At 38.8% G+C, this 27,185-nt stretch overlaps 1 protein-coding gene across 1 annotated transcript in view; it reads right to left on the bottom strand.

The window, feature by feature from the left end:
* Sorcs3 (sortilin related VPS10 domain containing receptor 3) overlaps positions 1-27,185 on the bottom strand; it is a 627,324-nt gene that overhangs the window by 22,516 nt on the left and 577,623 nt on the right. The window contains exons 17-20 of the mRNA XM_006983301.4: positions 20,475-20,588; positions 16,515-16,686; positions 13,362-13,548; positions 6,837-6,970 (exon numbers count right to left, since the gene is read on the bottom strand). Coding sequence (XP_006983363.1) covers positions 6,837-6,970; positions 13,362-13,548; positions 16,515-16,686; positions 20,475-20,588 — 607 coding nt within the window. The remainder of the gene's footprint in view (positions 1-6,836; positions 6,971-13,361; positions 13,549-16,514; positions 16,687-20,474; positions 20,589-27,185) is intronic.

Raw genomic sequence — 27,185 nt, 5'->3', positions numbered from 1 at the left:
CTAATGGACTAGTGAGCTGCAGGGAAATCTCTGGATACAGGCTACACCACACCAGCAGTCTACACAGTGAGTCATGAGAATGTCGCACATCATAAAAATCTCCACAGTTTAAAATGTGCACCTTGATCAAATCTTCCACTGCCAAATTGAACAAACAATGAAATCATTACTCTTGCCTCACTTAAAACCTTCAGTAGATTATGCAGCAATGTATGAAAAGTGCTTATCATATGAAATAAAAAGGCAGAATATATAATTGTGGGCATGCCATGCTGAGAACTATGTAAAAATAACTTAAATACGCCAAAAGCAAGAAAGAAATAAAGAAAAACACTATTTATAGTTGTGTTATAACTATGGATTGATGTGAAAATTCATAGTTGAAAATGATTTAAAACGTATGCACAAACACCACACACACACACACACACACACACACACACACACTCACACACATACACATACACACAGAGGGAGAGGGGGAGAGACAAAGGGGGGATATTTCTGTTGAAGCATCATGTGTTTATGATAGCTCTGTCTAATCTAATTTCTTATCATCTTACCTTAAATATGGATTTTTATGACAAAAGGAAAAAATATATTTTAAGAAGTCTGATCCTTCTGCTTTAAAAAATTTTTCTTCCAATGTCTACCCAAAATGAATTCTCTGACTTGGCTGACTCGATTCACACAGGACACAGCCACTTGTAAGGATTAACTTTTACACCTTGATCTTTTCTTTTCTCTGCCTCAGATATGCTGTTCCTTCAAAGCCAGCTCAGGACCATTTCCATAAGTGACACTCTTTGTGGCTCACAAGGCTTGCATCCATCACTACCTAGGATGCCCATCTTGGCTTATATGTGTATGTTCTGACTGCCTTCCCTTCCTATTCATTTTCCTGGATGTTAAATTCATATTATCAAATAGAATATATTTCTTGAAGGTGACAAATGGAATTTACCCTGCTTTGTATTCCTCACATCTAGTAGGAAAAAAAAGCTTCTGAAAACGATCTATGGAGGGCCTGATACAATTTCATGTCCCCTGCTGATAGTATTGTAGGTATGTAAGTCAACAGCTGAGTCTCAGGAATGCTTATTATTTTCTATTTATCTGTACATCACACATCCACACCAATTATTTTATGTGTTTTCATCTTGTCTTTTCAGATGGAACACAATTTCTTTGAAGGTAGGGATAATGTTGTACATGCCTTTTGCCCCTGATATTAATAGCATCAAAATGAGGACTGGCTACAAAGTTAGAGGGTCAGTTTATTTGTATCAATATTTTTATTTAATTTAGCTACCTGAGTGAACTTTCCTACTTCATGTAGTAGGTATACACACACCTTAAACTAACTTCCAAGGTTATCAGCCTAAGTGTCTCCTATAAAATGGGTTTTCTGATGATTAAATAAATAAAGCTGTTCTGATGATTAAAAAATAATGAATATTCAGAAAATAATGCAAATGCTAGAAATAAATAAAATTAGAATTAGTTCATTTTAAAGAGCAGTTTGCTAGTCATAGGGAGTCAAACAGCTCTAAAGTTGACCACACTCACCAAAACACACAAAAACACTCATTCCTTTTCCAGTCAAATGTGGTGATTGCTAAATCATGGTGTAATGTGGCCCCTTTCTTCATTAATGTGTTTCTCGCATGGTGATATCAGAAAGCACTGAAAATGTGTCTCTTTCAAATGTAGGAAGTAATTTTTTTTCAGACAGTTATATGACCTATAGAACCCTATCAGATTTTATCTATAGGTAAATGTCATCGATGTTCCCAAATGCTTAGCCATGTTCTAAGTGATTCATAAGTATTCTTTACCTAAAGCTCATGGCAATAATCAATTGTAGCTATTACTGTTAGTACTAGGACTTGACAGTTAATAAAACTGAAACTCAATGAAAGTAAATGTTTTGACCAAGGGACTAGAACAAAGAAAAATCTGTCTGGATTTCAACCCAAGTTTGTCATTTTCTGAAATTATTTTATACTTTCGCCTTTCAGGTGTTGCTAGCTTTGTTCTTTGGAAACAAATATCAACTGGTAATAACCTTTGTGACCTGGGTGCTTGTATATTGTACTCCATTCTTAAGCTTATGGATGGGAATTTCTCAAGCAAGGGAATACCTCTAGTGATCAATTAAAAAATTAAAACTATATTGTCAATACGCACTTAAAAATCTCATAATATGTCATAACATCTGTATGTGTGAGAGAGATTTCAGTGCAGAATCCATGATGTTCCCTAACTTGAAACAAAAAGACCCAATAACTCAAGCTAACATGAAATTATCAGGGAAATCAAAACCAGAATTTTCAGTCGTTTTTTTTTTTTTTTTTCATTCATTAGTTACTTTAAATCAAATACATAGAGACCATTATTAGGCACTTAATATTTTAGGATCAGCACTCTGGAAAAAATAGTTATTGCAAAGACATTTTGCATTTGCATCTTTAGTTTCCTGTTGGCTGCCAAGTAAATCTCTATGTTGAGACCAATCCAAGAATTTGCCTCATTACATACAGTGGTTTCTCAGCAAAGATGATAAAGCAAATGCACATTAACAGAAAATAATTCCCCAAATAGAAGCCAAACTCTCACATTCTCAAGGGAAAAATAAACTTTACCCCAGTGATTTTCTCATTCCTCTTTTCTTTTTATATCTCATGATTTTTAAAGAAAAATGACTACTCAGTAATGCTTGGGGGATAAACATTCAAAGTAATGCAGCATTCTTGTGCTGAGCGATGACATGTGTTGCATGGACCTAGGGGTCCTGAGTCTGAAATCTGTTTCTTCAACTAATCAAGTGTTTCAACTTGGGATGCTGGTTGTACACTGTGAGAGACTTTCTATTGTACCAAGTTTAGACCTGACTATCTGTTGCCCTTCTTTAAAAAAAAAAATCCAGAAATGCCAAAAGCATTAGTCACCCATATATACAAAGTTAAATTAAAGTTGCTAGGCAGAAATACTACAAACTGAAAGTCTCCTGGGTCCATGAATCTTTTTCTATCTTTCACCATTATTTCTAATAGATCTAATTCAGTGATATATTACAATGCATACAGCTGGTGACCATATAGTATGTGACATTGAAATATGTATTATCTTAGTTGTTTTTTGATTTTTTTACAATAGGCAATATGAGAGAGTGAGTGAATGACATCTTAGGACAAACAACTTGATCAAGTTCAAATATTCATGATAGCCTAAGACAGCCATTCTGGCAACCTAACACATGACTCTAAGTCCCAGACCCATGTACTCTCTACTGTATCGTGCTTGTTATCTCATACAAGATTAGGAATGAGGCACATCCCAGCATTACCTCTCAGGAGTGAGGATAGAGGTAGAATTCACATCATCATTCCTAACTAAAAACTGAATAGTTGTTTTACGTCTTAGTATTCAACTCTTCCAAATTTGGTACATTGCTTGTATTATTTTTTTAATTGTTGTCTTGACTTTGCCAAAATAAGCATGCCAAGGACATAATAGATCTTCAAAGTAAACAAGAGTAAGATGGTTAAAACTGCAAGGAGGATGCAGTGAGTCATAAGGAGCCTTCATGGCTTTGTAAATTTTACAGACAGCAGCTGGCCAGGGTTTCCCATAAATACTGGAGAAATGTGTCTTTGTGCTTCTTTCAGAAAGAGGGGATAAGGGATAATTTCTAGTACATCAATATACTGTAGCTTTAAAAAAAAATCTGTCCCTAGAAGAAACTAATAAATTAAAGCCTAACTTGCAAAGGTTTTATCTTAGTCCAATCATCATGGGAAAAGAGATACTATCTCAACTCCAACCCAACCTGGCCACCGTGTGTGCACAAGTGTGTGTGCGTGTGTGTGTGTGTGTGTGTGCTGGGAAGCATACAATTTAAGGTCATAGGATCCCTAAAAGAATGAGGGAGGTTGCAAGGGCAGAAGAAGGATATGAAGGGATAGGGAGATAAACAGGATCAGGACGCATGATGTGTAATCCCCAAAGAATCAATAAAAAGTTTTTTTAAAAAAAATTCAAAACAGCATTAACAACAAACAAACTCTTGAGATCTCTTAGTTCAATACAGCCAGGTTTCAAGATTCAGAGTGAATATACATAAGTCAATCATTCTATTAGATACTAGTAATGCACAGGTGAAATCTTAATTAAAATCAATGCCATCTGCATCAGGACTACTAAAAATGAAATGTCAGACTTAGCCATAAATCTAATAAGATATCTGAAAGATCTGCATATGACTATGAAATTCTGTTGAAATAAATCAAGGGCTAAGTAAATGAACAGAGAAACATTTCATGTCTATGGATAGGAAGACTTACTATGTCAAAGTTTTAGATCTTACCATGTTGACATATCAATGATACATCCCCAATAAAATATTTTGAAAAGTAATTTTTTAGATCTCAACAAACTTATTGTAAGTTTGTATGGAAAAGAAAAAGACCTGTGCAAGTCAATACAATATTAATGTGAAACTGTCCTCAGCTTCAGACTTACTACAAGCTTAACAACAATCAAGCCAGTATGGTGACAGTGAAAGAAGAGAAAAGATCAATGAGAAGGAATAGACAGAGTTACATGTGATCTTTGCCAAAGAAGCAAGGGTACCAAAACATAGCAAAGACAAAGCTTTAAGCAAGCAAACTGGAATACTAGGAGAGCTGCACACCCAAGCAAATTAACCCTGCCACAGGCCTTACTGCTCTCAGAGATGAACTAAAATGGATTATAAACCTAAATGTAAAACACAAAGTTTTAGAAACCCTAGCATATCATGTAAGATAAAACTTGGATGGTCTCATATACAGTAGTGACACTGTAGATAAACATCAAAGTCACAAAGCACTCCATGATTGATGAGATAGACTTCATTAAACTTCAATGTCTACGCTTTGAAAGAGACATTGTCAAGAGAATGAAAAGAGAAATAGGCAGTGATGATATATCTGCAAAAGTTGTAAGAATTGTTATGTGAAATATGTGAGTAAATCTTAGAAACAATAAACAGTTTGAAGCAAGCATCTTGGTTTTAGAACAATAGCCATGCCGTTAAACACAACATAAGCTGGCCAGGAAGCATAGAGCATATTCTCCACATAATATGTCATCTAGGAAATGCACATTCAAATGAGATACCACCACATTCCTAATAGAATGACAAAGTTCAGAACATAATGCCATCAAATGCTGGGGAGGATAAGAAGTAGGAAAGCTATTCTCCATTGCTGGTGGGAACACAAAGATGCAATGGCTAGAGAGATAGCTTAGTGGCTAAGGAAACATACTGATCTTTCAAAGGACCCAGTTTAAATTCCTAGTACCCACACATCAGCTCACAACCATCTGTAACCCCAGCTTCAGGGAATTCTGATTCCCTCTTCTGGTTTCTATGGTTACTAGGCACTCACATAGTACACATAGATAAATACATAGTACACATAGTACACATCCAAGCAAACACTTAAATACATAAGTTTTAAAAAAATCTTTAGAAAAATAAATTGGCTATCAAGACATGAAACAACATAGAGAACATTTAAATACATATTACTAACTGAAAAACATTCCAACTTGTAAACAGAACATACTAATGAGTCTAACTATATGATGTTATCAAATGAAAAACTAGAGATCTAATAGCAGATATTGAGGAGGAGAGAGAGATGAATAAGTAAATCACAGATGATTGTGGGGAAATGCAACTATTTTTTGTTTCTTACATTTGTTCAAACCCAAAGAATGACCCCTATATATAAACTTTATATTCTAGGTGATAACAATCTGCTTATAAAGTTCACCAACTATATCAAATGCACCATGTTTATAAAGAGGAAAGCTGTCCATTGGTGGGAGCAGGAAACAGACGAGAAATTTCTGCACACCCCTCTCAAATTTTCCACGAACCTGAAATGCTTTAAAAGTTGCATTTCAGATCCATGGGATGGCTCAGCAGGTGTACGTGCCTGCTGCCTGACAATTGAGTTCAACTGCTGGAATCCACATGGCAGGTGGAAGGAGGGAAGTGGCTCTTGCGAGTTGTCCTCTGACCTCTACACATGCACTGCAGCATGCACCCAAATAAATAAATAAATAAATAAATAAATAAATAAATAAATAAATAATAAACATGCTATTTTTTTAATTTTAATGTTGCTTTTTAAAAACCAATAAAGTACATTAATGCAATCGATCATTCAGCCTAATTTGCAGAGTCTACTCAACACCAGCATCATCATCAACAATTTCCGGGAGTAAACCCATTTTAAAAGTTCCAATAATTGATCTTTGTACTTGCTTACTCTAAGGCACAGCCACCTCATCACTGTCCTTAAAGCGAATTGTATTTGCAGAACACCTGGCAGGTGTTGATGAGGATTCTTTACATGTCATCCAATTTTATTTCCTGCCCTCAAAAATAGATATCTGGCTCGTGTTTGACCCATGTGAACTCTCAATCTCAGAGATGCCAAGCAACGCCCTTGCTATTACTCAGCACATCAGTAGAAAGGCCAGAAATTAAAGCAAAATTGAGTCAATGACACTTTAAAGATTTCAAACAGAAGAAAAAGAGCCTACAAATTTGTACCATTTCTCAAAGGGCTATTTCTTTCTATCAATTACTTAAAGTTTTTCTACTAAGGTAAGGACCTGACCCCAGGAAGCATATTTTGTTCAATTCTGTGTGTTCTTATGTTCTTAGCTTCACTGTGTACAAGTTATTGCTGCAATCCAGTTCCTGCAAAATAACTTAGAAACTGGAGCACATGAGTCTAGATCAACTTTGAACTGAGGAGGAGAAAGGGCCAAACCTTTGTGCTATTGCCAAACCACCAGAAGTAGGTAAGGGTCCCCATCTGACTGGGCCACACAACTGCACTGATGTTCACATCCTTGTTTCTTATGGCGACAAATGGAACTCGAAGGTGAACGTGTTCCACTGGACCTAAAGGAAAAAGGGAGAAAGGCAGTGTTTATGTTCCCAGAACAATCCATCAACTTTTCCACAGCCTTGACTTTTAATCTCTATCTTTATGCCCATACCTGTCAACAAAAAAGCAATGATCACAAATCCTAAAATGCTGGTGTGTGTGTGTGTGTGTGTGTGTGTGTGTGTGTGTGTGTGTGTGTGTGTGTTCTTTAATTGTAGCAGAAGGTATAACAGGAAATTCAAATTAAGTTTCTGATTTCTTGAGTAATAGATGAAAGGAATTTACATCTGGTGAGCCCATCTACCTTGAATACTTATGAACCTCCAGTCCAAGGACAAAGCTAGTTTACTAGACACTTAGCCATTAAATAGGATGATAAACAGCAGTCTGCTTTATTTTTGAAAATTAGCCCATTTTGTGACTTGAAGTCAGTGAATTATATGGAAGACTCCTCCATTATCCTCTGTTGCTAATTGGTTTCTGTCCAGTTTAACAATTGGCCATTGTGCCTCATCATCTGGAGGACAAACTGAGTGCCACTCAGAGGCATGCAAGGCCACTTTATAGAGAGGGAAGAACATAGCTGCCTATGAAGGAGAAGCAAATGTCAGGTTCCCAAATAATAATAATGCAGCTTCTCCCCTTTTCTCAGAAGCCATAGAAAGCACTGTGCTCTATGCTACCCCATCCAGCAGAGGAATATTCATGAATATAACCCAGGTGGAAATGAGACTATTCACTTAATCTAAAATAAAGAGAGGAGAGAGAAATATTGACCAAGAATCATTTGTATATTAATTTTACATCTGCAAGGTTCTGTTTTTTAAGACTTGTCAGATATTCTCTTCCTGTCATTGTGACATCTATGGACCCAGATGATACTATTTTAGGAGAGGTAAACTAAGCACAGAGTGATGGGTATCATACAATCTCATACACATGTGGGATCTATGAGCTTACAAAAGTAAGCAACAGAAAACACTGGTTGTCAGAGGATGACAGGTGGGTGGGGAGATGTTGGTCAAAGATATGAAATACATTTCAGAAGTCTATTGCACTCTGATGTAAACCACGGTTAGTTACATGTATTACATTTGGAAAATCTTTAAAAACAAATTTTAAGAGTTCTTACCATTAAAAAAGTAACTTGGGGATGTAATGTTTGTAATAATTAACCTGATGGAGCCACCACACAATTTATGTATGTGTTCGAGAAACATCATGCTGTACATGATTAACATATGATTTCTGTCAGTTTAAAGATAAAATGAAGAAAAAAATCAAAAGCATCCATTCATATATAGCTTGAAAACACAGTGCCTACAGCTCACTGCCCTGACTCCAGACATACAGCACCTCAAGATTCTTTACCAGCACGTAATTTCAACCTTGGCACTTCATGTACACACTTGGCTGACACTTTAATTATTTAAATGAGCAAATTTGAATTATTTTTACATGGTCTGCCTGAGGTCAGCCACAAAAACCAAGGTGTGAGAAAACATTGGCAACTTCTCTTCAACGTTTTATTTACTCATATTCAGTGGTTAAGGTAAAGAAAATCTCTCAGTGTTTTGTGTTCCTCTGGTCAATGATAGACAGCACACGAGAAAGGTGCTAGCCCAGGAGGGAGAGGAGAATTGTGATGGTATATATCAACACTGCAGAGCCTTATGCCTGGGTCCAGTTCTTCCATTCTTCCCTTGTTGGCAAGATGGCTCTCCCATCCTAGAAGCTATTGTTCCTATTTTCACTCCATTCCCCAAGTGGTATGAAGACTCTTCCCAAGCTGCCTCATGAGAACCTTAGGATTTAACAGTTTACCCAAACTGTACATGACTGTAATCCTGGAAATCCCTTCCCATCTCTGGCACTTGTAAGTCTTGGAGGGCTGTCTGACACCCAAGAAAACAAAGTAACTTCCCTCTTCCTAAGATTACATCAGACATGAATGGATGGAGTTTCTGTGAATTGACTAACATGGTCCCGTCTATTTCTATTCCACTTTCAGGTCAATTATGTTTGGCCAAAATTAATTACTACAAACAATACCTTAGAGCATATTTTATTACAAAGATCCTGAGCCAGATCTTCACTTGAACATGGGGACAGATTATGGAACAGTAAGAAGAGAGCTGAATGGATTGGGAAAGAAAACCTTCTGACACACAGTTTTTCCCCTTTTGATAAAAGTCCAATAATCTGTGTGAAATTGGTTATTATGGGTGGCTAACAACTTCTTTTGTTAGTTAATGGCCCAAGGTGAGGCCAAGAGCAGTTTCCACTGTACTAACTGTCTGGTAAATGCAGCCATGATTGATTTGGAGGGAATTACGAGCACAATAAAAGTCTCAAGGAACATTTCCTCTTTCGTGCACATAACCCACAGTATAAGCCCGTTCCTGGCATATTCTCTTTTCTCTTCTCTCTTCTCTCTCTCTCTCTCTCTCTCTCTCTCTCTCTCTCTCTCTCTCTCTCTCTCTCTCTCCCTCTCCTCTCTCTCTCTCTTTCTCTCTCTCTCATTGTGTGTGTGTGTGTGTGTGTGTGTGTGTGTGTGTGTGTGTGTATACTAGGAAATATTGTTATTTCCAACTGTAGACAAAGCCCCACTCTTGGCTGCATCAGTAACAAAGGTGGCATAAGTCCTTGGACAGAGGAATGTAAAGTTATTTTTCTTTCTTTGCCTTTATCTTCTTTTTAATTGCAGCAGAAGTATCAGGCAGAAAGGTAAGAGGAAGTGCTAATGATTATTGTAACAACCAGTAATGTTTATCATGCGGCAAGTCAGGTGTGAAACAGCATGCTCCATACTGTGCAGATAAATGTTAACATGCTTCTGAAATTTCCCTCCTTCAAAAAGATCTCTATGCAAGGTTGGCCCTGGACTGTATCTAGGAACTTGGCTTTGAGAGTAACCCTTACCAATAGTTACCTGGGAAGAGTGATTCCCTTGAAAACAATATGGTTTATTCATAATATCTGCTTTCTACTAAGGGTTGGAGGTATGGCATATATAAGACAGACAGGGACTCTGTGACTATCATGAATTTTGGACTCCAAGTCTCTATTAATTTTCTGTGGTAGAAAGCCCCTATATATCATCACTTCTTGTTAAAGTAATCAGTGTGCCATATGTGACTTTTTGTGTGTGTGCATGTGTATGTGCATGTGCATGTGTGTGTGTGTGTGTGTGTGGTTTATGTATGTGTGTGCATATGTACATGCTTTTAGGTGTGCATATGTGCATGAAACCTAGAGTTTGACATCAGAGATGTTCTTCTCCCCCGCCCTTTAAGCCAGAATTGCTCCCTAAACTTGTCACTCATTGATTTGGTTAAGCAAGTTTGTCAGTCTCATACATGCACCAGTCTTCACATGACCCCACCACCCAGTGCTAAGATTACAGATGTGAAGCCGGGCGGTGGTGGCGCACGCCTTTAATCCCAGCACTCGGGAGGCAGAGGCAGGCGGATCTCTGTGAGTTCGAGGCCAGCCTGGGCTACACAGAGAAACCCTGTCTCGAAAAACCAAAAAAAAAAAAAAAAAAAAAAAAAAAAGATTACAGATGTGTATGTACCACAACCATAGGCAGTATAAGGGTTCTGGGAATCCACACTCAGATCCTAATGTTTGCCTGGCAGGCAAACTTTACTGACTGACCCCTCTCTAGATCACGCCTTTTCCTTTGCTGAGTTTGCTTTGAATATCTTCTCTGGAACAATCAATGACCAAGGATAAAATCATGTGCTAACTTCTCTGTTTCCTCCTAGTGACTTACCATGCCTAGGAGTGGTCTTGGGTGCCCCTAGCATATACACCATCCGCTGTGGTTCCCAGAGCTTCCTTATAATCTAAGATTTAAGATGAGGAATTCACGTTTTGTAAGGGCCAAGCAGGTTGGACTATATTAGGCATTCAAAAGGGTTATAATCAGGATTCAAACAGTTCGAACTTGAGCCCAGGAATACAGTGCACACGACTCATACGGGCTCCTAATCCAATGTTGCTGGAAGAGAGATACTGCACTGGATATGTAAGGATCTTCATCACTGTGTTTATTTATGATTCATTTTTTAAAATAGCTCTTCTTCAATAGGATGAGAATAACACAAGGGTAGGATCATACTTGCATTGATGACTTTCTAAGTGCCTGGTAGAGTGTCTCACATACATTAAGAACTCAATAAATATTTCCTGAATGACTTAGTGAATGGTTAAGCATTTCCTGTGTAGTTCATTTCTATTGGTACCCTGTGAGGCCAAACAGTGCTTTGACTTAAGCCATTTTAAAGTTGGAATTAATCTAGAGGTTATGTAGTACAGATTGGCACTGTAGAGACATAATTGATTTATAGTTCGGGTTACTTCCTATACATTGTTATTATATACCACTGTTGTTCTTTTCACTAGAAGATAAAATAGCTTGCTGTCTGCCAGGAGTTCTTTAGGAGTGTGCTATTTACATACAAGAATTTACACAATCACTGAGTTATGAATAGGAATGGAGTTTTTCATATCCACTTAAACTCTTTTAAATATGTAATTTTCATTCTATGTGACATATTACTAGAAAGACATTATGGGGTACATGGTGGTCCCTGCTTATCCATTTTCACTTGGCACAATTTCAGTTACCCACAGCCAATTATAGTCTGAAATTATTAAATGGAAAATCCAGAAATGGACAAAAAAAATCCTAAATCTTCAACTGCATATTGTTCTGAGTATCACGATTAAATGTTGTACTGTGGCTATGGCTGACTTTGCTAAACATAACATGTCATACTTTTATTCAGTGTATGTGTGAGATATATATGTATATATACAGTGTCTGTACATAAGCATTAGAAAACAAATGGTATAATCAGTCTTTGGTACAACTTGTGGTTTTAAGAATCCTTTGGATGTTGGAATACTTTCTTCATGGATAAGGAAAAGGCTTCTGCTAAAACAAAGGCCAGAGAAGTCTTTAAACCCCTACATATTACTGACAAGGCATGATGAACCAGTGCCGCCCACATCAACATTCCCTTAGCCCACAATCTAGAAACAATATTATTTATGTTTCAGTTAACATGATTCAAGTTTCAGGACAGATAACACACAAAAAGCATCCAGTGCTAACAAAACATCCCAGAACCTTGGTGGCTGTTTCCACCCAGCAGCAGCCAGTGTCATTGAAGCTGACTATAGCACAACACAAAATTGTGTTTACAATATAATGAACATGAAATAACCTTGGATGTATGAAAACAGTCTTTTAAAACATTCAATTCTTGAAGGCAATTGAAACATGTGCTTTTTCAATCCTGCTTGGGCTCTTATAACAGAGCGAAACACTTAGTTTGATTTATGTATTTTTCACCCATAGTGTGAAAAATGAACCTAGGACCATCAACTAGATGGGCTTCCATTTTTATTTACTTTCCAGGAATCTCTAAAGCAAAGGGGAAAAGATGTTTTATCTACATGTGAGTATACACATACACATTTATGTGCACCAACCTATCAGAATGGTGTTACAAAGTAAAGAACCTTGGTAATGTTACCTTGTAGCATGAATCTTAAAGGATCTCATTAATAAAAACAAACCTGGGGCCAGGTATTGGGGTGAATGCTGAAAGATTAGAGAAACAGAACAAGCCACAGCCACCTCACTTCGCCAATTACTCAGATGATCTTGTTTCCTCAAACTGGAAGCCTCTGAGTCCTCATCCAAATGGATCTCAGCTGAACTGATGCTCAAAAGCCTAAAATCTTAACCAGGCTCTAGGTCCTGGTCTTCACGCCTTATATGCCTTTCTGCTTTGTGCCATCACTTCCTGGGATTAAAGGCATGTGTCACCATGCCTGGCTATTTCCAGTGTGGCTTTGAACTCACAGGATGGATCTCTGCCTCCAGAATGCTAGGATTAAAGGTGTGTGTGCCACTATTTTCTGGCCTCCATGTCTATCTAGTGGCTGTTCTGTCTTCTGACCCCAGATAAGTTTACTAGAATGCACAATATATTGGGAGACATAATATATCGCCCCATTACCTATACATTTAAAATATGCAATCTATTTTAGCATCATGAACTTAAATTATAATTCAATGTGCACTCCAGTACTTTGACTTGGATGATTTTAGGAGCCACAATGAACCTGGCTTTAGCTCTACACTCTAGAAAGTGAAAATGCACACCTTTAATCCTAGCACTTGGGAGGCAGAGCCAGGAGGATGCCTGTGAGTTTGAGGTCAGCCTGGTCTACAGAGCAAGAACAAGGACAGGCACCAAAACTACATAGAGAAACCCTGTCTTGAGAAAACAAAAACATACAAACAAACAAACAAAAGTGAAATCTTGACAGATGGAGTTGCCCAATGGGAAAAGGGGGAGTCGAGAGCTACTCATAGCTACTTACAAACCACATGCAGGAAGAGGACAGCTGTATCAGAGCCAAGACTGTTCTCTGCATAGGCTGTCACCTGGAAGATCCCCGCACTCTTGTACACGTGCTTGATGCCATCCTCAATGGGGCTGAAATTGGCGTAGGACACAGCAATCCCATCCCCAAAGTCAAGCTGGATGTTTGTCCTTTGGAGGTCACCCTGCAAGGGAACAGGAATTGGTCTGGTTCCCTTCACAAGATTCTGGTTGACTTCTATCTGATACTAATTCTCAAAGCTTCAACACTTCAACCCTGAGGACCTACAGTGCTCTCTCCTGAGTACAAGCTAATATTCATGAAGAGCTGTGGCCAAGGGCTGAGAACCTGTATGTCCAATCTAGGGGCTGCATGATTTGGTAGGATTCTGGCAATAGTGGTAAGGAAGAGGGTATCCATTGTTCTGAAATGGAAAGACCAAGTACTCCAGACCCCTCATAAACATGGCTTAATTATTCTTCTGTGTTATGATAATAATAGTAATAAAGGAATAGCTAGCACTGTTATATAGTTTCATATCAAGCCAAGCACTTAGTCCCCTCAACTTTATGTTGTGAAAAGTTTTTATTTGAACTTTGTGCCCATTTCTCTGTGGGATCATATGTGTGTATGAACATTCAGAGGAAAGTAAGTAATGTCTTAGTAATAAAGTATTAGCAGAAGAAAGTATTACTGTCCTCACTTTAAAGTGTGGGTAAAATATCATCTACATTAAAGCCACATGGCTAACAGCAGGAAGAACCAAATTTTGAATCCAGATATCCTACTTTCTATACGAATTCCTTTAATTACCATAATTTAATGCCATAATTTTCATTATTCTTATTTTTGGATGTCTGTTATTTAATTTAAGAGCTATGCTAGTCACTTAACATGTATTAAATACCATCTTTAAAATAACAATAGGGAGTAGATCATTATTTCCATTCTAGAGATGAATAATGCATGCTATCTAAATTACTTTTGTTTTCTTACTTAGGGTTTCCTGAAACCTGCCTAAGCCACTCTCTCTCCCAAGGCCTCTGCTAAGTGTCCAGCCCACAGATGACTCGGCCTCTTGGAAGTCCAGGCACTCCTTGGATATTGCCTCTGACATGATACCAGTGTCTCAGGTGAGTGCATTATCACCTCAAAGCTGACTGTTAGCCTCTCAAGGGCAATGTTGAACCCCATCCTTATTAAACACCTCATACTGAATCAACACTTGGGGTAAATGTATAATGTAGACCATAAAATATAGATCTAGAATGAAGATGGTTACAAAAAAATCTGTTTATATACTGAGATGGAAGATGAAATAAAGAGAGAACTGTACTCTGGAATTATTAACTGACATGGTTTGGATATGAAGTGTCCCCCCAAAAATTTTATATGTTAGAGGTTAGTCTCCTGCTAGAGATGCTATTGGGCAATGTTTTAAAAAACTTTAGGAAGTTCGACTTAAATCTCTTTCTGTCTTACTCTCTCTGTGTCTCTCTCTGTCTCTGTCCCTGTCTTTGTCTGTCTCTGTCTGTCTCTCTCTTGCACTCATGCTTGCTTACTCACTCTCGCTCTCTCTTTCACTCCTTTCTTTTTTTCATCATAAGTGTGGGAGCTCTTCCACTATATGCACCAACTATGAACACAGGGCAACCGGAGACCATGAACTGAATGTTCTGAATCTGTGAGGCAAAAATCCTTCTTCTTAGAAACAAACCTCTGACTAACACACAAGCCAAAACCTCTGCCCAAAGACTGTGCACTGGTCATACTTTCACTTTACATCTCTCCCACTATGGCAACGTAGATGTGAATGAAATACTGATGGGTGCTCTCTTAACCCTCATACAATGTCAACTACCCTTGAGTTTATAAATGTAAATTAAAGTGGAAATGAACTGGAGGCAATTGAAACGGATAAGATCGTGGCTCTTCACATCCATTTGAGAAAGTTTTTATAGCTCTGGTCCTGAAAACTCTCTAGTGGAACTGTGATAATGACCTCCTCTGAATCTCCAAGTCCTCTAATTCAAGTATCAATGTGAGTGAAGGATGAGGCATCTGCCAGGCCAGGATAAGAAGCCTGCACCTTCCTTCAAAGTGTGGTTTGGACTTTAAAGGCTCTGAAGTGCTCAGACTAGTGAGGAAAAAAAGAAAAGAAACCCCTGGCTTGCTTTGCTCCCTCTCGAAGATCTCAAGAGCCCCCAAGCAATTTGCATATAAATTTAGAGGGCATTGTCAATCAGGCAAGCCTTCCAGCTCTATCAGTCCAGCAAAGAGTGCTAGGAAACTCCCTGGTTTGGGCAGAAGGAACATCTCACACTGGGAGCAAGAACCAGATAAGTGGACTGGAGTGATAGCATACACTCAGATTTTACTGCCTGGATTGCAAAAGACATTAAAGCAATGAGCTAATGAAGCCAGCAGCTGATGTAGAAGCAGCCAACGCTATGCTGTATACAACCATTTCAATCATCTTCCCCATCCTCTCATTCACGTGTTTCAGGCTCTTTAAAGGATTGCGGGTTCTTCTAATTAGTGAGTCTAAAGATTAGAATAAAGCAAGAGAGGCTCTGAAAGTCCACAGCTATAATATGAATTTCCATTTCGCCCTCACAGTTTACAGGTTATATCCTAAAGGTGATAAGAACATATCCAGATAGGTCATAATGGCACAAGCTACAATCCCAGTATTCAGAAGGTAGAAGCATGTAGAAGACAAGTTTGAATGAGCATGGGCTGCACTGTGAGTTTAAGTCTGGCCTGAGCTACATAGTGAGTCACTATGTCAAAAGAATCAAGATGAGACTGTCTCAAAAAACCTAAGGGCTGTGGCTATTGCTCAGAGCCAAAGTCCTGAGTTCAATTCTGTGCATAGAGGATGAAGGAGGGAGGGAGGAAGAAAGAGAGAGCAAGAAGGAGAGTGAATGAGTGAGCAAGCAAGCAATCTATCCCTGAGGCACTGTAAACTGGGTCTTTATTACAGATGAACGGAGAGGGTTTCTGAATAGATATTATTTCCTGCCTCTTCTTCTTCTCTCACTCTTGACATAAAAGCTGGTGAGAATAACATCTCTGTTTCCCTTTTTCTGAGATCAAGGAATTGTCAGCCTGTGGGTTCTGACTGCAGACGCCCAAGTGGTCACCTACCTCTTCCATTAGAATGATGAAGGTTGCATTCTGACCCTGCTCTGCCACCAGGCGCCCATCAGTGGTGACCACATGGAGGCCCCGAGGAGCTTTTCCAGGACACAGCTGAGTCTTAGCAGAGTACTTCTCCCTTAACCCATCTGTGCAGTTGTTGGACACAATCCTCCGGTACCTAGAAAGATTTGACAAAAGACACTTTTGACAATGCTGCAGCTTGTAGTGCGCACACGCGCGCGCGCGCGTGCGTGCGTGTGTGTGTGTGTGTGTGTGTGTGTGTGTGTGCGCGCGCGCGCATGTGCATGTGTTAGGAAGGGAGGATAAGAGAAAAGAAGCAAGCAAAAATAACTTCTCATAGTTGCTCTTAAAAGCCAAGCCTCCAAAACTACAACTATTCACAAAGACAAACAGTACTCAGGAGCGGCTATCCCTCCATCTCAAGAAGGCTAGCTCCTTAAACATTATTATTGATCCCACCTAGTGCACCAGGGATTGGATCAGTGTCTAAACCAGCCAAGAAAAATCAATGCTGGCTCCCACACAGAACAAGAGGAGGCGTGCACCGGGCTAGTGAAGCAGGAAAAGCACCTCTGTCAGCTAGAGGCCCATTCTATTTCCCCATGGCCACCTCCAACTTTCTTTGTACCAGGAAGCAGTTAGAATACGAAACTTTTAAGTCCCCATAATCAGACAGTTTTTCCCTATCGCTGCTCCATCCCAGGATGTCATTAGTGGGACATTGTAAGACAATTGCTAAACGGTCTTATTAAAAAAAAAAAAAAAAAAAAAAAAAAAAAAAAAAAAAAAAAAAAAAAAAAAACTGGACACAGATATTGGGGTTAAAGCTGAGAAAGAACAAGCCACAGCCACCCTCACCTTGTCAACTACTCAGCTGATCCTGTTTCCTCAGACTGAAAGCCTCTGAGTCCTCACCCTGAAGGGATCTCAGCTGAACTGCTTAAAAGCCTTCTAGGAAATCCTCAGCCCAAAAGCCTCCGAGTCCTCACCCAAAAGGGTTTTAGTTGAAAAGCTTATAAGCCTCTAGTTCCTGGTCCTCATGCCTTATATAACTTTCTCCACCCTGCCATCACTACTTGGGATTAAAGGTATGTGTGCTTCCCAGTACTGGGATTAAAGGTGTGTGCCACCACTGCCTGGCTCTGTTTCCAGTGTGACCTTGAACTCACAGAGGTCTGGATGGATCTCTGCTTCTGGAATGCTAGGATTAAAGGTGTGTGTTACCACTGCCTGACCTCTGTATTTAATATAGTGGCTGGCTTTGTCCTCTGATCCCCAGATAAGTTTATTAGGGTGCACAATATATTGGGGAACACAATATATCACCACATGACATCTAATAAAAATTTTTAAAAAATGAAAATGGTAACTTTACTCTGGAGCCACTGGGCTATTTAATAATACATTTCCCCATTTGCTAAATCCTTATTTCCTCCTCAACACAAATGTCACATTAGAAGCACAGGTCTGAAACCCCTATTCAACTTTGCTACAGTAAGTTTAATTTACAAAAGGGGCTCGCCTGGGAAAAAGCTGCCAGCTTCTATGGTAACACCATCATATGTACAGTGGTGTCACATCAATTGCCTTGACCCCTGACCCAAGAGCTTGCCTGCAACCTGATCAGCCACAGAGATATTACTTCCAGGAAGTCCACGATCTAGTCACCATCTCTAAAACTGATGTTCTAAGAAAACCACAAAAGAAATGTCACACTACTACCACTCTCTCCATCATCACCACCACCACCAGAACCACTGCCAACACCACTGTCGTCATCAAGTCTTGTCTTCTTTCATCCTCTGTATCAAGAATCATCAATCCATCCCCAGTGTCTTATTCTAAAAGACCCAAAGCCACAACACTCTAATGATACAGGTCCTGTGTCATATTTGACTTTTACTCCTTAACACCCCCACGTCTGAATCGCGCCACCTGTAGATGGAAGTTTCCCTGTGTTCTGCCTGGACCCTCCGGCTAAACCCACCCTATCCACACCTTCTTCTGGAGGTACCACATGATGCAAACCAAATGCTGTAGATAGCTCTCGTCTCAAATGAAATTATAATACATCATTATCAACTGTCAACTGAGCTATATCTGAATCTTTATGATCCAGCATGGCAGCTGCTATCAAAGGGTAGAGATGTAGTTAGTATAGCACACTGAAATGATATATCACATCCAACAGTATTAGAATCATTTTCACCTCCAATTGTTTTAAACATGATGAGAAATTTACAATTATACACACGACTTATACTGGAGTCCTTTTGATCATTGCTGATTTAGTTAAATCAAACTATTATAAGTTAATATATTTCTGGGTTATCTTTACTTACAAGATACTTAGCTTTTAACTCAAGATCAGCATCTTAGAGCTACTTGTTTCCTAGGCAAACTTTATGTCAACCACTTCCTTTGTTAGCTGTTGGTAATGTGAAATACAGTGTGATGATGTGTAAAACTTAGGAAAACTGGAGGTGTCTATATCATCCTATAGGAAGTCCTTTGAGGGAGGAAGTAAATAGATTTTTCATCTCCCTGACTTATTTAGTTAATATCTGCTATTTTGGCATACATATGTTGCTTAAAATTAGATCTAGCTCTATATGCTCCATGATTGTGGTGATATTTTAATTATACTGAAATGTGATTTTATTTATATGTTAATAAATAAAGTTTGCCCGGAGATCAGAGGTCATTAGCAAGCCAGGAATAGAAGTCAGGTGGTGGTAGCCCACACTCTTAATCTGATCACATGGCAGGCAGAGTCTCTACGGTTGGTACTGGGATTAAAGACTCAAAGGTCACCATGCTTGGCTCTGTCCTTGACCACACAGAGATTCCTGGCTCACTAATGACCTCTGATCTCCAGGCAAACTTTATTTATTTATAACATACAAATAAAATCACATTTGAGTATAATTAAAATATCACCATATATGTCATATGAAATGTCCTAAGAGAAATCATTTCTAATAATTTCTAAAAGATGCCAAGGCTATAAGCTGGCTTTTGCAGATGATTCCATGTGACCATTATGTTCTCCTCCTTGTTCTCTGACAGTACATATCCTTAAGTTGAAATTGTTCAGTTTGCATTGAAAGACTTAAATCTTTAAAACATATTCCATGAAAAGCACTACATTGAGGGACTGAAATGCCCAGAAAGGCATCTAGGAATGAGTCCCCTAAAATCGAATATTTGTCCCAAATATCATGGTTTTAGAGTATTTCAGTCTACTCAACACTGCCATCCCATGATGTTTATGCTTCCTTAGTAGATTATACCTACTTCTCTTTGCAACCACACAGAATCAAAGTAAAAGAAGTTAAATAACTTGGTTAAGATGGCAGATAAAACACTTGCAGAGGTGAACATGGAGTCCAGAGAGCTCAGTGTCTTTGCTTCTTTGAGAGTGGGGTCGAACACTCATATCCTCTCTACCCTTTGGGAGATTATTACAAAGGAAGAAATCAGCCTTACTCTAGATCTCTCAAGTCAGAAGCTGACTCACAGAACCTCAGATAACAACAAGATGTATCAAAACATGAGAAGTGTGTCACAGTCCCATCTGCCCATTCTGCAGATCTTTCATGGGTCATAGAAGCAGTAAAGGAAAGGGCAAAACAACACATCTCCTGGAAATGCTTTGCCAAGTGTTTCAGGATAACTCCTAAGTGAACAGTCAGAGCACAATTAGACCATTTCCCCAAATCTAACACAGCATAAAGGAGTACTGACTGATGGATGTGATCATGTGCACTACTATCCACATAGTAACCCCAGACTACCTGAGCTATCTTTTAGCCCACTTTATTTATTTTTTGGACACAAACATACCCTAACTACACTCATCATTTTCAACAAGATACATTTCATTTCATTTCATCTTTGAGAACAGACAATAATGCGTTGAGTTTCTTCAGTTATTTGACTCACCCAGTGCTATTAAGGTAGCTTTGGCCAAGGCTGCAGTCCTTTGAGGGGGAAGTTGGGTTATACCAGAAAGCTGGGATACACTGGCTTTCCCCATGTCTTTCATAGCCATAGTCACTGTCAAGAAAATAAGCATGGTACAATGATATGTGTGTACAAATGTTAAAATATCCAAAGGCTTACATAAATATATACATGTCCCACTGCCTCCCCAAAGTCATAATTCATTGTTTTAATTAGCCCCAGTGGGGCAAATACCACACATTAAAATATATATATATATATATATATATATATATATATATATATATATGTTTTTAAAAATGGTCTCATCATTTAGAATTATAGTCTAAAGAGAAAAATGGATTATTAAAAAAAAACATCTAAACTAGAAAGTATATGAATTCAAATGTGTGACAGGTACAATGGCTTGGAGGTGAGAGTGGGGGGCACTATACATTTAAAATTATACTTTGAATCACAGAATTAATTAAATAAGTAAATGGCAACCAGGGAGATGACTTTAAAGGTCAAGGTACATCTCTATGTAATGATTCGATGTATACTGTCTGAAAATGATTGCACAGAATTTATATTCATTTTAACTTTAAATCCAACTGCTTTCAAGCTTTTGTGGTGTGTGTGTGTGTGTGTGTGTGTGTGTGTGTGTGTGTATTCACATGTATGCCAACAGAATTTCAAACTTCTCTTGATTAGATAGGAGAGCTATACTTTCTTAAAAATAAAATAAAAACTAGAGTTCTGTTGCATGCTTCAACAGAATCACAGCCACAGCATCTGAGTAGTAACATGCCCCTACTTCTGGAGTTGTATAAGGTGCTTAGATGTGTAAATGTCAAAATATATGAGTAATAATGTGGGTGGAGGGGATTATGCTCTCACAGCCAGCTGGAGCTCACTGAGAGCACCCTCTCTCCATCCATGTTTCCACATTCAACATCAGAAGAGACTCCCTGGAGCCCAGACAGCACAACCTCATCATCAGAATATCACTCCACTGAGTGTGAAGGAAGCATGAGACAGATTGGCAAGACGTTCTCTGTGCTGTGGTACATTATATCTGCTCCCATAGTCTTTGAAAGTAAGTTATCTGAGTGAATGGAAGGAATATGGGTATTCAAATGCAATGATACCTCATTTATCCTTCATTGTATGTCATGACCTATCAAACAAATGTGACAAGATCTGTCCTCAATTGTTTCTTCAGTCCTTAAAGGAGATGTCTCACGCCCCAGACCTAACACAGCAGAAAGAAGTACTGACTGATGGATGAGATCATGTACATTACTATCCATGTAGTAACCCCAGACTACCCCGAGCTATACATTTTAGCCCACTGTATTTATTTTTGTATGATATACCTGGGGTATGGATCATTGCACCTTCTGTGTTTTGCAGTTTCTTCTTTATTCTTCTCTCATATTTAGGTTATATAAGCCTATATCCCTAGTTCACTGCACACAGTTTTCAGGGCTACAATATGTTGGAAACTATATTGTCATTTATTTTCACCAATTAAATTGTCTATAATAAATGTTATAGAGTGAATTAATGTCATAATTGCATTAAAACACAGTCTCTCCAATTACCCCACTGCATTGTGTCTATTTCTGTAAGAAGAGTGTGAGGCTTCATTGACACTGTAGGGTTAGCTTCAGAAAGTATCTCCAATGCCCAAAAGGGGACTAGAGTGCATTTGAGCAGAGTTGCCAATCAATGGAAAGTTAGATTGCAAGAGCAGCTTTGATACAACCATGCTCAATGAAGCTGGAAGAAAGGAAAGCAAAAGAGACACTTCTGCCAGGTGACTCCTTTGACAAGTGTCTGGTCCACTAGTAGTAGAGGCTCCTGGCCCGTAGTTCATCCTGTCTTAGTGTAGCTTGAAATAGCCCATGAAATCTGGTCTTAAAATTTGGGGAATTTTGTAAGGTAATTAATGATTGTTAAAGCAATTATTAAAAATTAACTTATATGACATTTCATTCACATAAATTATATTTGAAAGTCAATAAAAATACACAAAACACATAAGAGCCTACTGCTTTACTGCATTTTTTAGCTTTATATATCTATAACATACTGTATATATGTTACTACATACACACATGCTAAGTTACATATGAATATTGTTATAGTATTTATGTCTCAAAGTCTTTTCTATCCATATATTTGCCTGGTAGGAATACTGCATAAAGCGAGGCTACTGCCTGGCTCTTCTCCATTCCTTGGTCATTAGTATAATGTTGAAACTGGCCATTGTGGGAATCCATACAGCATTCAGTGATTGCTCCCTAGTAGATAAACATTTGTCAGTACACCACTGAACACTGACTTCCCAAGCATTCTTTATGCACAAAAGCACTGGGCTGTGGTAAACACATACTCCTCCTAGAAAACTCCCCTATGGCTTTATGAGATGAACCTGTTGACCGATCCTGCTGACCCTAGAAAATATTGGGAATTTGGGAAGGAAGGATGCTTCTCTTAAGCAGCCTTGGGGAAGATAGAAATGTTTTCAAGGCTCTTTGCAAAATGTAACCATCCTCAGCAGTTCTGTTCAGCTCTGCTACCTGTTGGCACTGCAGTAATTAAAAAAGGTGCATCAAGCGTGCTGTTCTGCCCCAAAGAGCAAAAGCACCTCATTAATATTTAACAACACTAACCGAAACTGGCTGCCTCCAAGCTGTGGACTTCTTCATTAATTTCTGCTAAGTGCATATTAAACTCTTTCACACTGTCCAGCCTCCCTCCCAGCTCATGAGTCTGCAGGATTTAAACAAACAAACATTGGCTGCTTCAGCTTCCTGGGGAAAGGTGTAAGCCCATGAATTGTGAGATTTGAACAGAATACAGCAGAAAGTCTGATTTGCCTCAGGGAGGTATGCTTCCAGATCCCACACACAGAGACAGCCAGTTTACCTCAAGACATAATTTACCCCTGTGTATTGCTTGATTAGAAAAGCGGTAAAATATCTACCTGTTTAGGGGAAAATCTGTCCATTTCTAAGGATATGTATATGATCCAACCCCCACCTAAGGAAAAGCCTCAGGTTCAGAAGGAGGAATGAGCAAGAATAGTTCAGAAATTAAAAAGTGTGTGCCATCATAGAAAATGGTAGTTTTGCAACATAGATCTAACCCAGTCTGCTTGTGGACTATGAAGGAACAGGTGAAAGAGAATGAAGGACTTGCTGGACATTGCATGAAGCCCCTCCCGGCATGCAGCGGTGATCAAGACTGCTGAGGTGTGTTTAATGTTAGTATAGTCCCAAGGGCTACTACTTAGTCAGAATGTGGTCCCTGCTCCCTAAGAAGAACATTCTGGAATTAAAAAAAAAAGATTTATTTTTAAGTGTGTGTGTGTGTGTGTGTGTGTGTGTGAGAGAGAGAGAGAGAGAGAGAGAGAGAGAGAGAGAGAGAGAGAGAGAGAGAGAGAGAGAGAGAGAGAGAGAGAGAGAGAGAATGTACACACGGGTGCAAGAAGTGCATGCCTGTGGAGGCACTGGATCCCCTCGAGCTGGATGGAGTTACAGGTGGTTGTGAGCCATTCATTGTGGGTGCTGGGAACTGAACTCGGCTCCTCTGCAAGAACAGGGCATGTTTCTAACTGTTAGATCTGTCTAGCCCATTCTCAAACTCTTGACCAGTCAGAAAGCCAAGGTCTCTTCCCAACAAGCTTCAGGGTCTCTGTGAGTGTCAGTCCAGGCAGAGGGCAGCACGGAGCCTCTTTCTCTCTCCTTCTACTTTCCCACCTAGCAGCTGAGATTGCAGGATGTAGGCCTAATTCGTACTTGGATGCCATTTTATGAGTGTGTCAGGATGGGCTTAGGACCAGGTGGATCTTTTCAGGCACAGTGTGAACACTCATGAAACAGAAGCAGCTACCACAAGAATAATAATTATCATCCTCACTGGGTAAGGCATGAACTCAAATGCAACCATAGAGAAAGAAACCATAATATCTTAGCCAAAAATTACTGAGACTGACAATCACCCCTTAAGCATTTCTTTTTATCTAATCCCATTAGAGCCACCTGACTTATCCTGCTGACAGCTTGCTAATATATCTGCTCTGTTTAAATCAGAGTGTCACCCACTTCCCTAAATATACGCTTATTTTATTTAATAAATGGTATAGCTCCATTACCACTCCCTGAAAGAAGCCATCCATGATTACATGTCATCTCTTTGTTCAATGATGGCTTTGCTCTGACCACCTCTCCACCTGCGATAAAAGACAGCTCTGTCCAACAGAACTTTCTACAGTGGAAATATTTCAAATAGATATGTTCCACTGTGGTAACCACCAACCAATGCAACTAAGGAACTGCATTTTAATTTAATTGAATTTTAATGTAAACAATCACATGTGACCAATGGCTACTAATGGACTCAGATCATAAAACTCAATACTTTATTATATTCTTTTTGTTTTCTGTTATGTCATATTCTGGTGCAATAACTCTCATTTATACACTGTTTACTGTCTTGTTTATACTTTAGCTAGTCCACTACAGAAAAAAAAAGCTAACTTATGTTCAATATGTATAAAACCAAAGGCTGAATGGACCATAGATACACCTGAAATCATGTGTGTGGCATCCCCAAATCCCTTTCCCCTTGTCATCTGAATCATCGCTGGATAATCTCACTCTGTGGATATGGCTCCATACTCAACAAGGAAGAAACCACCATGGCATTCTAAGTCTCAGAGCTCAGAAATTAGATTATTATTATCTTGAGTGAATGGAGCTATGTAGAAGATGCCCAACTCTTCTAAGAGCTAGATGAGAAATTAAGATTATTCATGTAAACGGCTACTAGAACCCAGTACATAATAGGTACTCAACAAAAGTTAGCAATAAATGAGCAAAAAGCATGCATGAAAATAAGGGGGGATTACTTCCTGTGTTATCACCAGCAAATATCTTCCTCTTCCAGAGGGCTAGCCTTACTGGGGTCTGCACAGGGCTTTGGAGCAAGTCCCTCTCTAGCACCTGAGACTCTATTGGCAACTTTATTTCTCTCTTGTGTGGGCATTTGTTCCTGTGCCTCACCCGGGCCCTGGTGAAGGCTGCTTTGGAGTAGCTCTTCATAGCAAATTTAAGCCTGGGAATCTTTTAGGCTCCTAAGTAGAAACTCCAATCTTTATGTGATGTTTGCACTTTTTACCTAAACCTTGCATTCTACAGAAAGATTCTTCTGAGACTCAATAAGCTTCTCCCTTTAAGCCAAATTATCTCCCCTTTGTGAACCCAGGTTGTGTGTTCTTTAGCTCCCACCAATATGGAGAACATATTAAACACACCATTCTCACCCTACAACTTCCCTAAACTTACTAATGTAGGCTATATCTCCTTTACTGCTCTAAGAGCCTTATACATTGCCCAAGGCACCCATAGGAGCAGGCCTGCTCTGGCCCAGGGATGTGTGTGTTAATGGCTAGAACTAACTGAATTGGGAACTCCCAGAAGGATAACCATAGGACTCAGGCTATGACACTGTGCTCAGATAATGGCTTCCAGGATTAACACTAAAGACCAAAACACAAATTGTATTTGATGAAAAATCATATTTAATTTTTCTTTTTAAAAATCTATTTATTTCATTCTATGTGTGAGTATTTTACCTACATTTATGCATATACACTGTGTATGTACCTAGTGCTCATGGAGGTCAGAAGAGGCCATCAGTTTCCCTGGAACTGGAGCTACAGATGCTTTTAAACCACCATGAGGGTGCTGGGAACTGAACCCTAGTCCTCCACAGAAGAATCCGATGCTCTAACTGCTGAGCCATTTCTCTCAGTCATGAAAAATTATTTCAAAGCCAATGCTGATACTTAGTGACTTAAAATCAAAGAGAATAATTTCTAACATTTACCATAAAACCATTGTTAATAAGCCAGAAATTGCCATCAAAAGCTGCTTTATCCATATGCAGAAGTAGTAAAAGCACACATTTAGGTCACATGATTTTTGTTGATGTTGTTATTCTCTGATTGTGACCAGGGACAAGACTAAGTCTCTCCTTTTTAGTGACCCTGCATCAATTTCAAGTGTTTTGTTTTGGTTTTTTTTTTGTTTTTGTTTTTTTTTTTTGCCTTCTTTATAATACAAGGTATGATTTACAATAGAAATGCAAATATTTAGTACCTTGTGTAGAGAAATCTGTAATGTCTACTTGGAGACCATATACCTATTATAATTCCACTAGCAATAGTAAAAATTTCTTTATTTGAAATTGTCTTTAGAGTTAATGAAATAGTCTATATTAAATTTCACTTAGAGCAGTCACCCTGGGTCATTTGGAGATGAGTTTTAATTTTAGAGGAATTAAATGTGGAGGCCCTATTCCTTCTGAAACATAAAATCTCGAATAATAAGACCCGTTTGGCTTCCTGAGCAATAGATGTCATAAAAGGTTTAGCCATCGTTGCATTTGAACCCCAATTCTGCTCTACCATTTCTGTATCTGCAGTCAGGTAACTACTGAAGAAACTGCTCATTTTCCTCTCATTAAAATGGCAATAGTAAAGATACCAATATCACAGTGTCTTGAATATAGGTAAGACCTCTATCAGCACAAATGTAAGACCACAAAATGTCTTGTGAGGGGTCCCCTCCTCTCCCCAATAAGCGGCTTTACTTCGATTCTGACAATAGTCCCCAAAGAAGGGCTCAAAACCACTTT

Source organism: Peromyscus maniculatus, chromosome 1 (assembly GCF_049852395.1).
Source record: "Peromyscus maniculatus bairdii isolate BWxNUB_F1_BW_parent chromosome 1, HU_Pman_BW_mat_3.1, whole genome shotgun sequence".
NCBI lineage: Eukaryota > Metazoa > Chordata > Mammalia > Rodentia > Cricetidae > Peromyscus > Peromyscus maniculatus.
The sequence above is the reverse complement of the archived record's forward strand: the minus strand, read 5'-3'. Positions and strand labels throughout refer to the sequence as shown.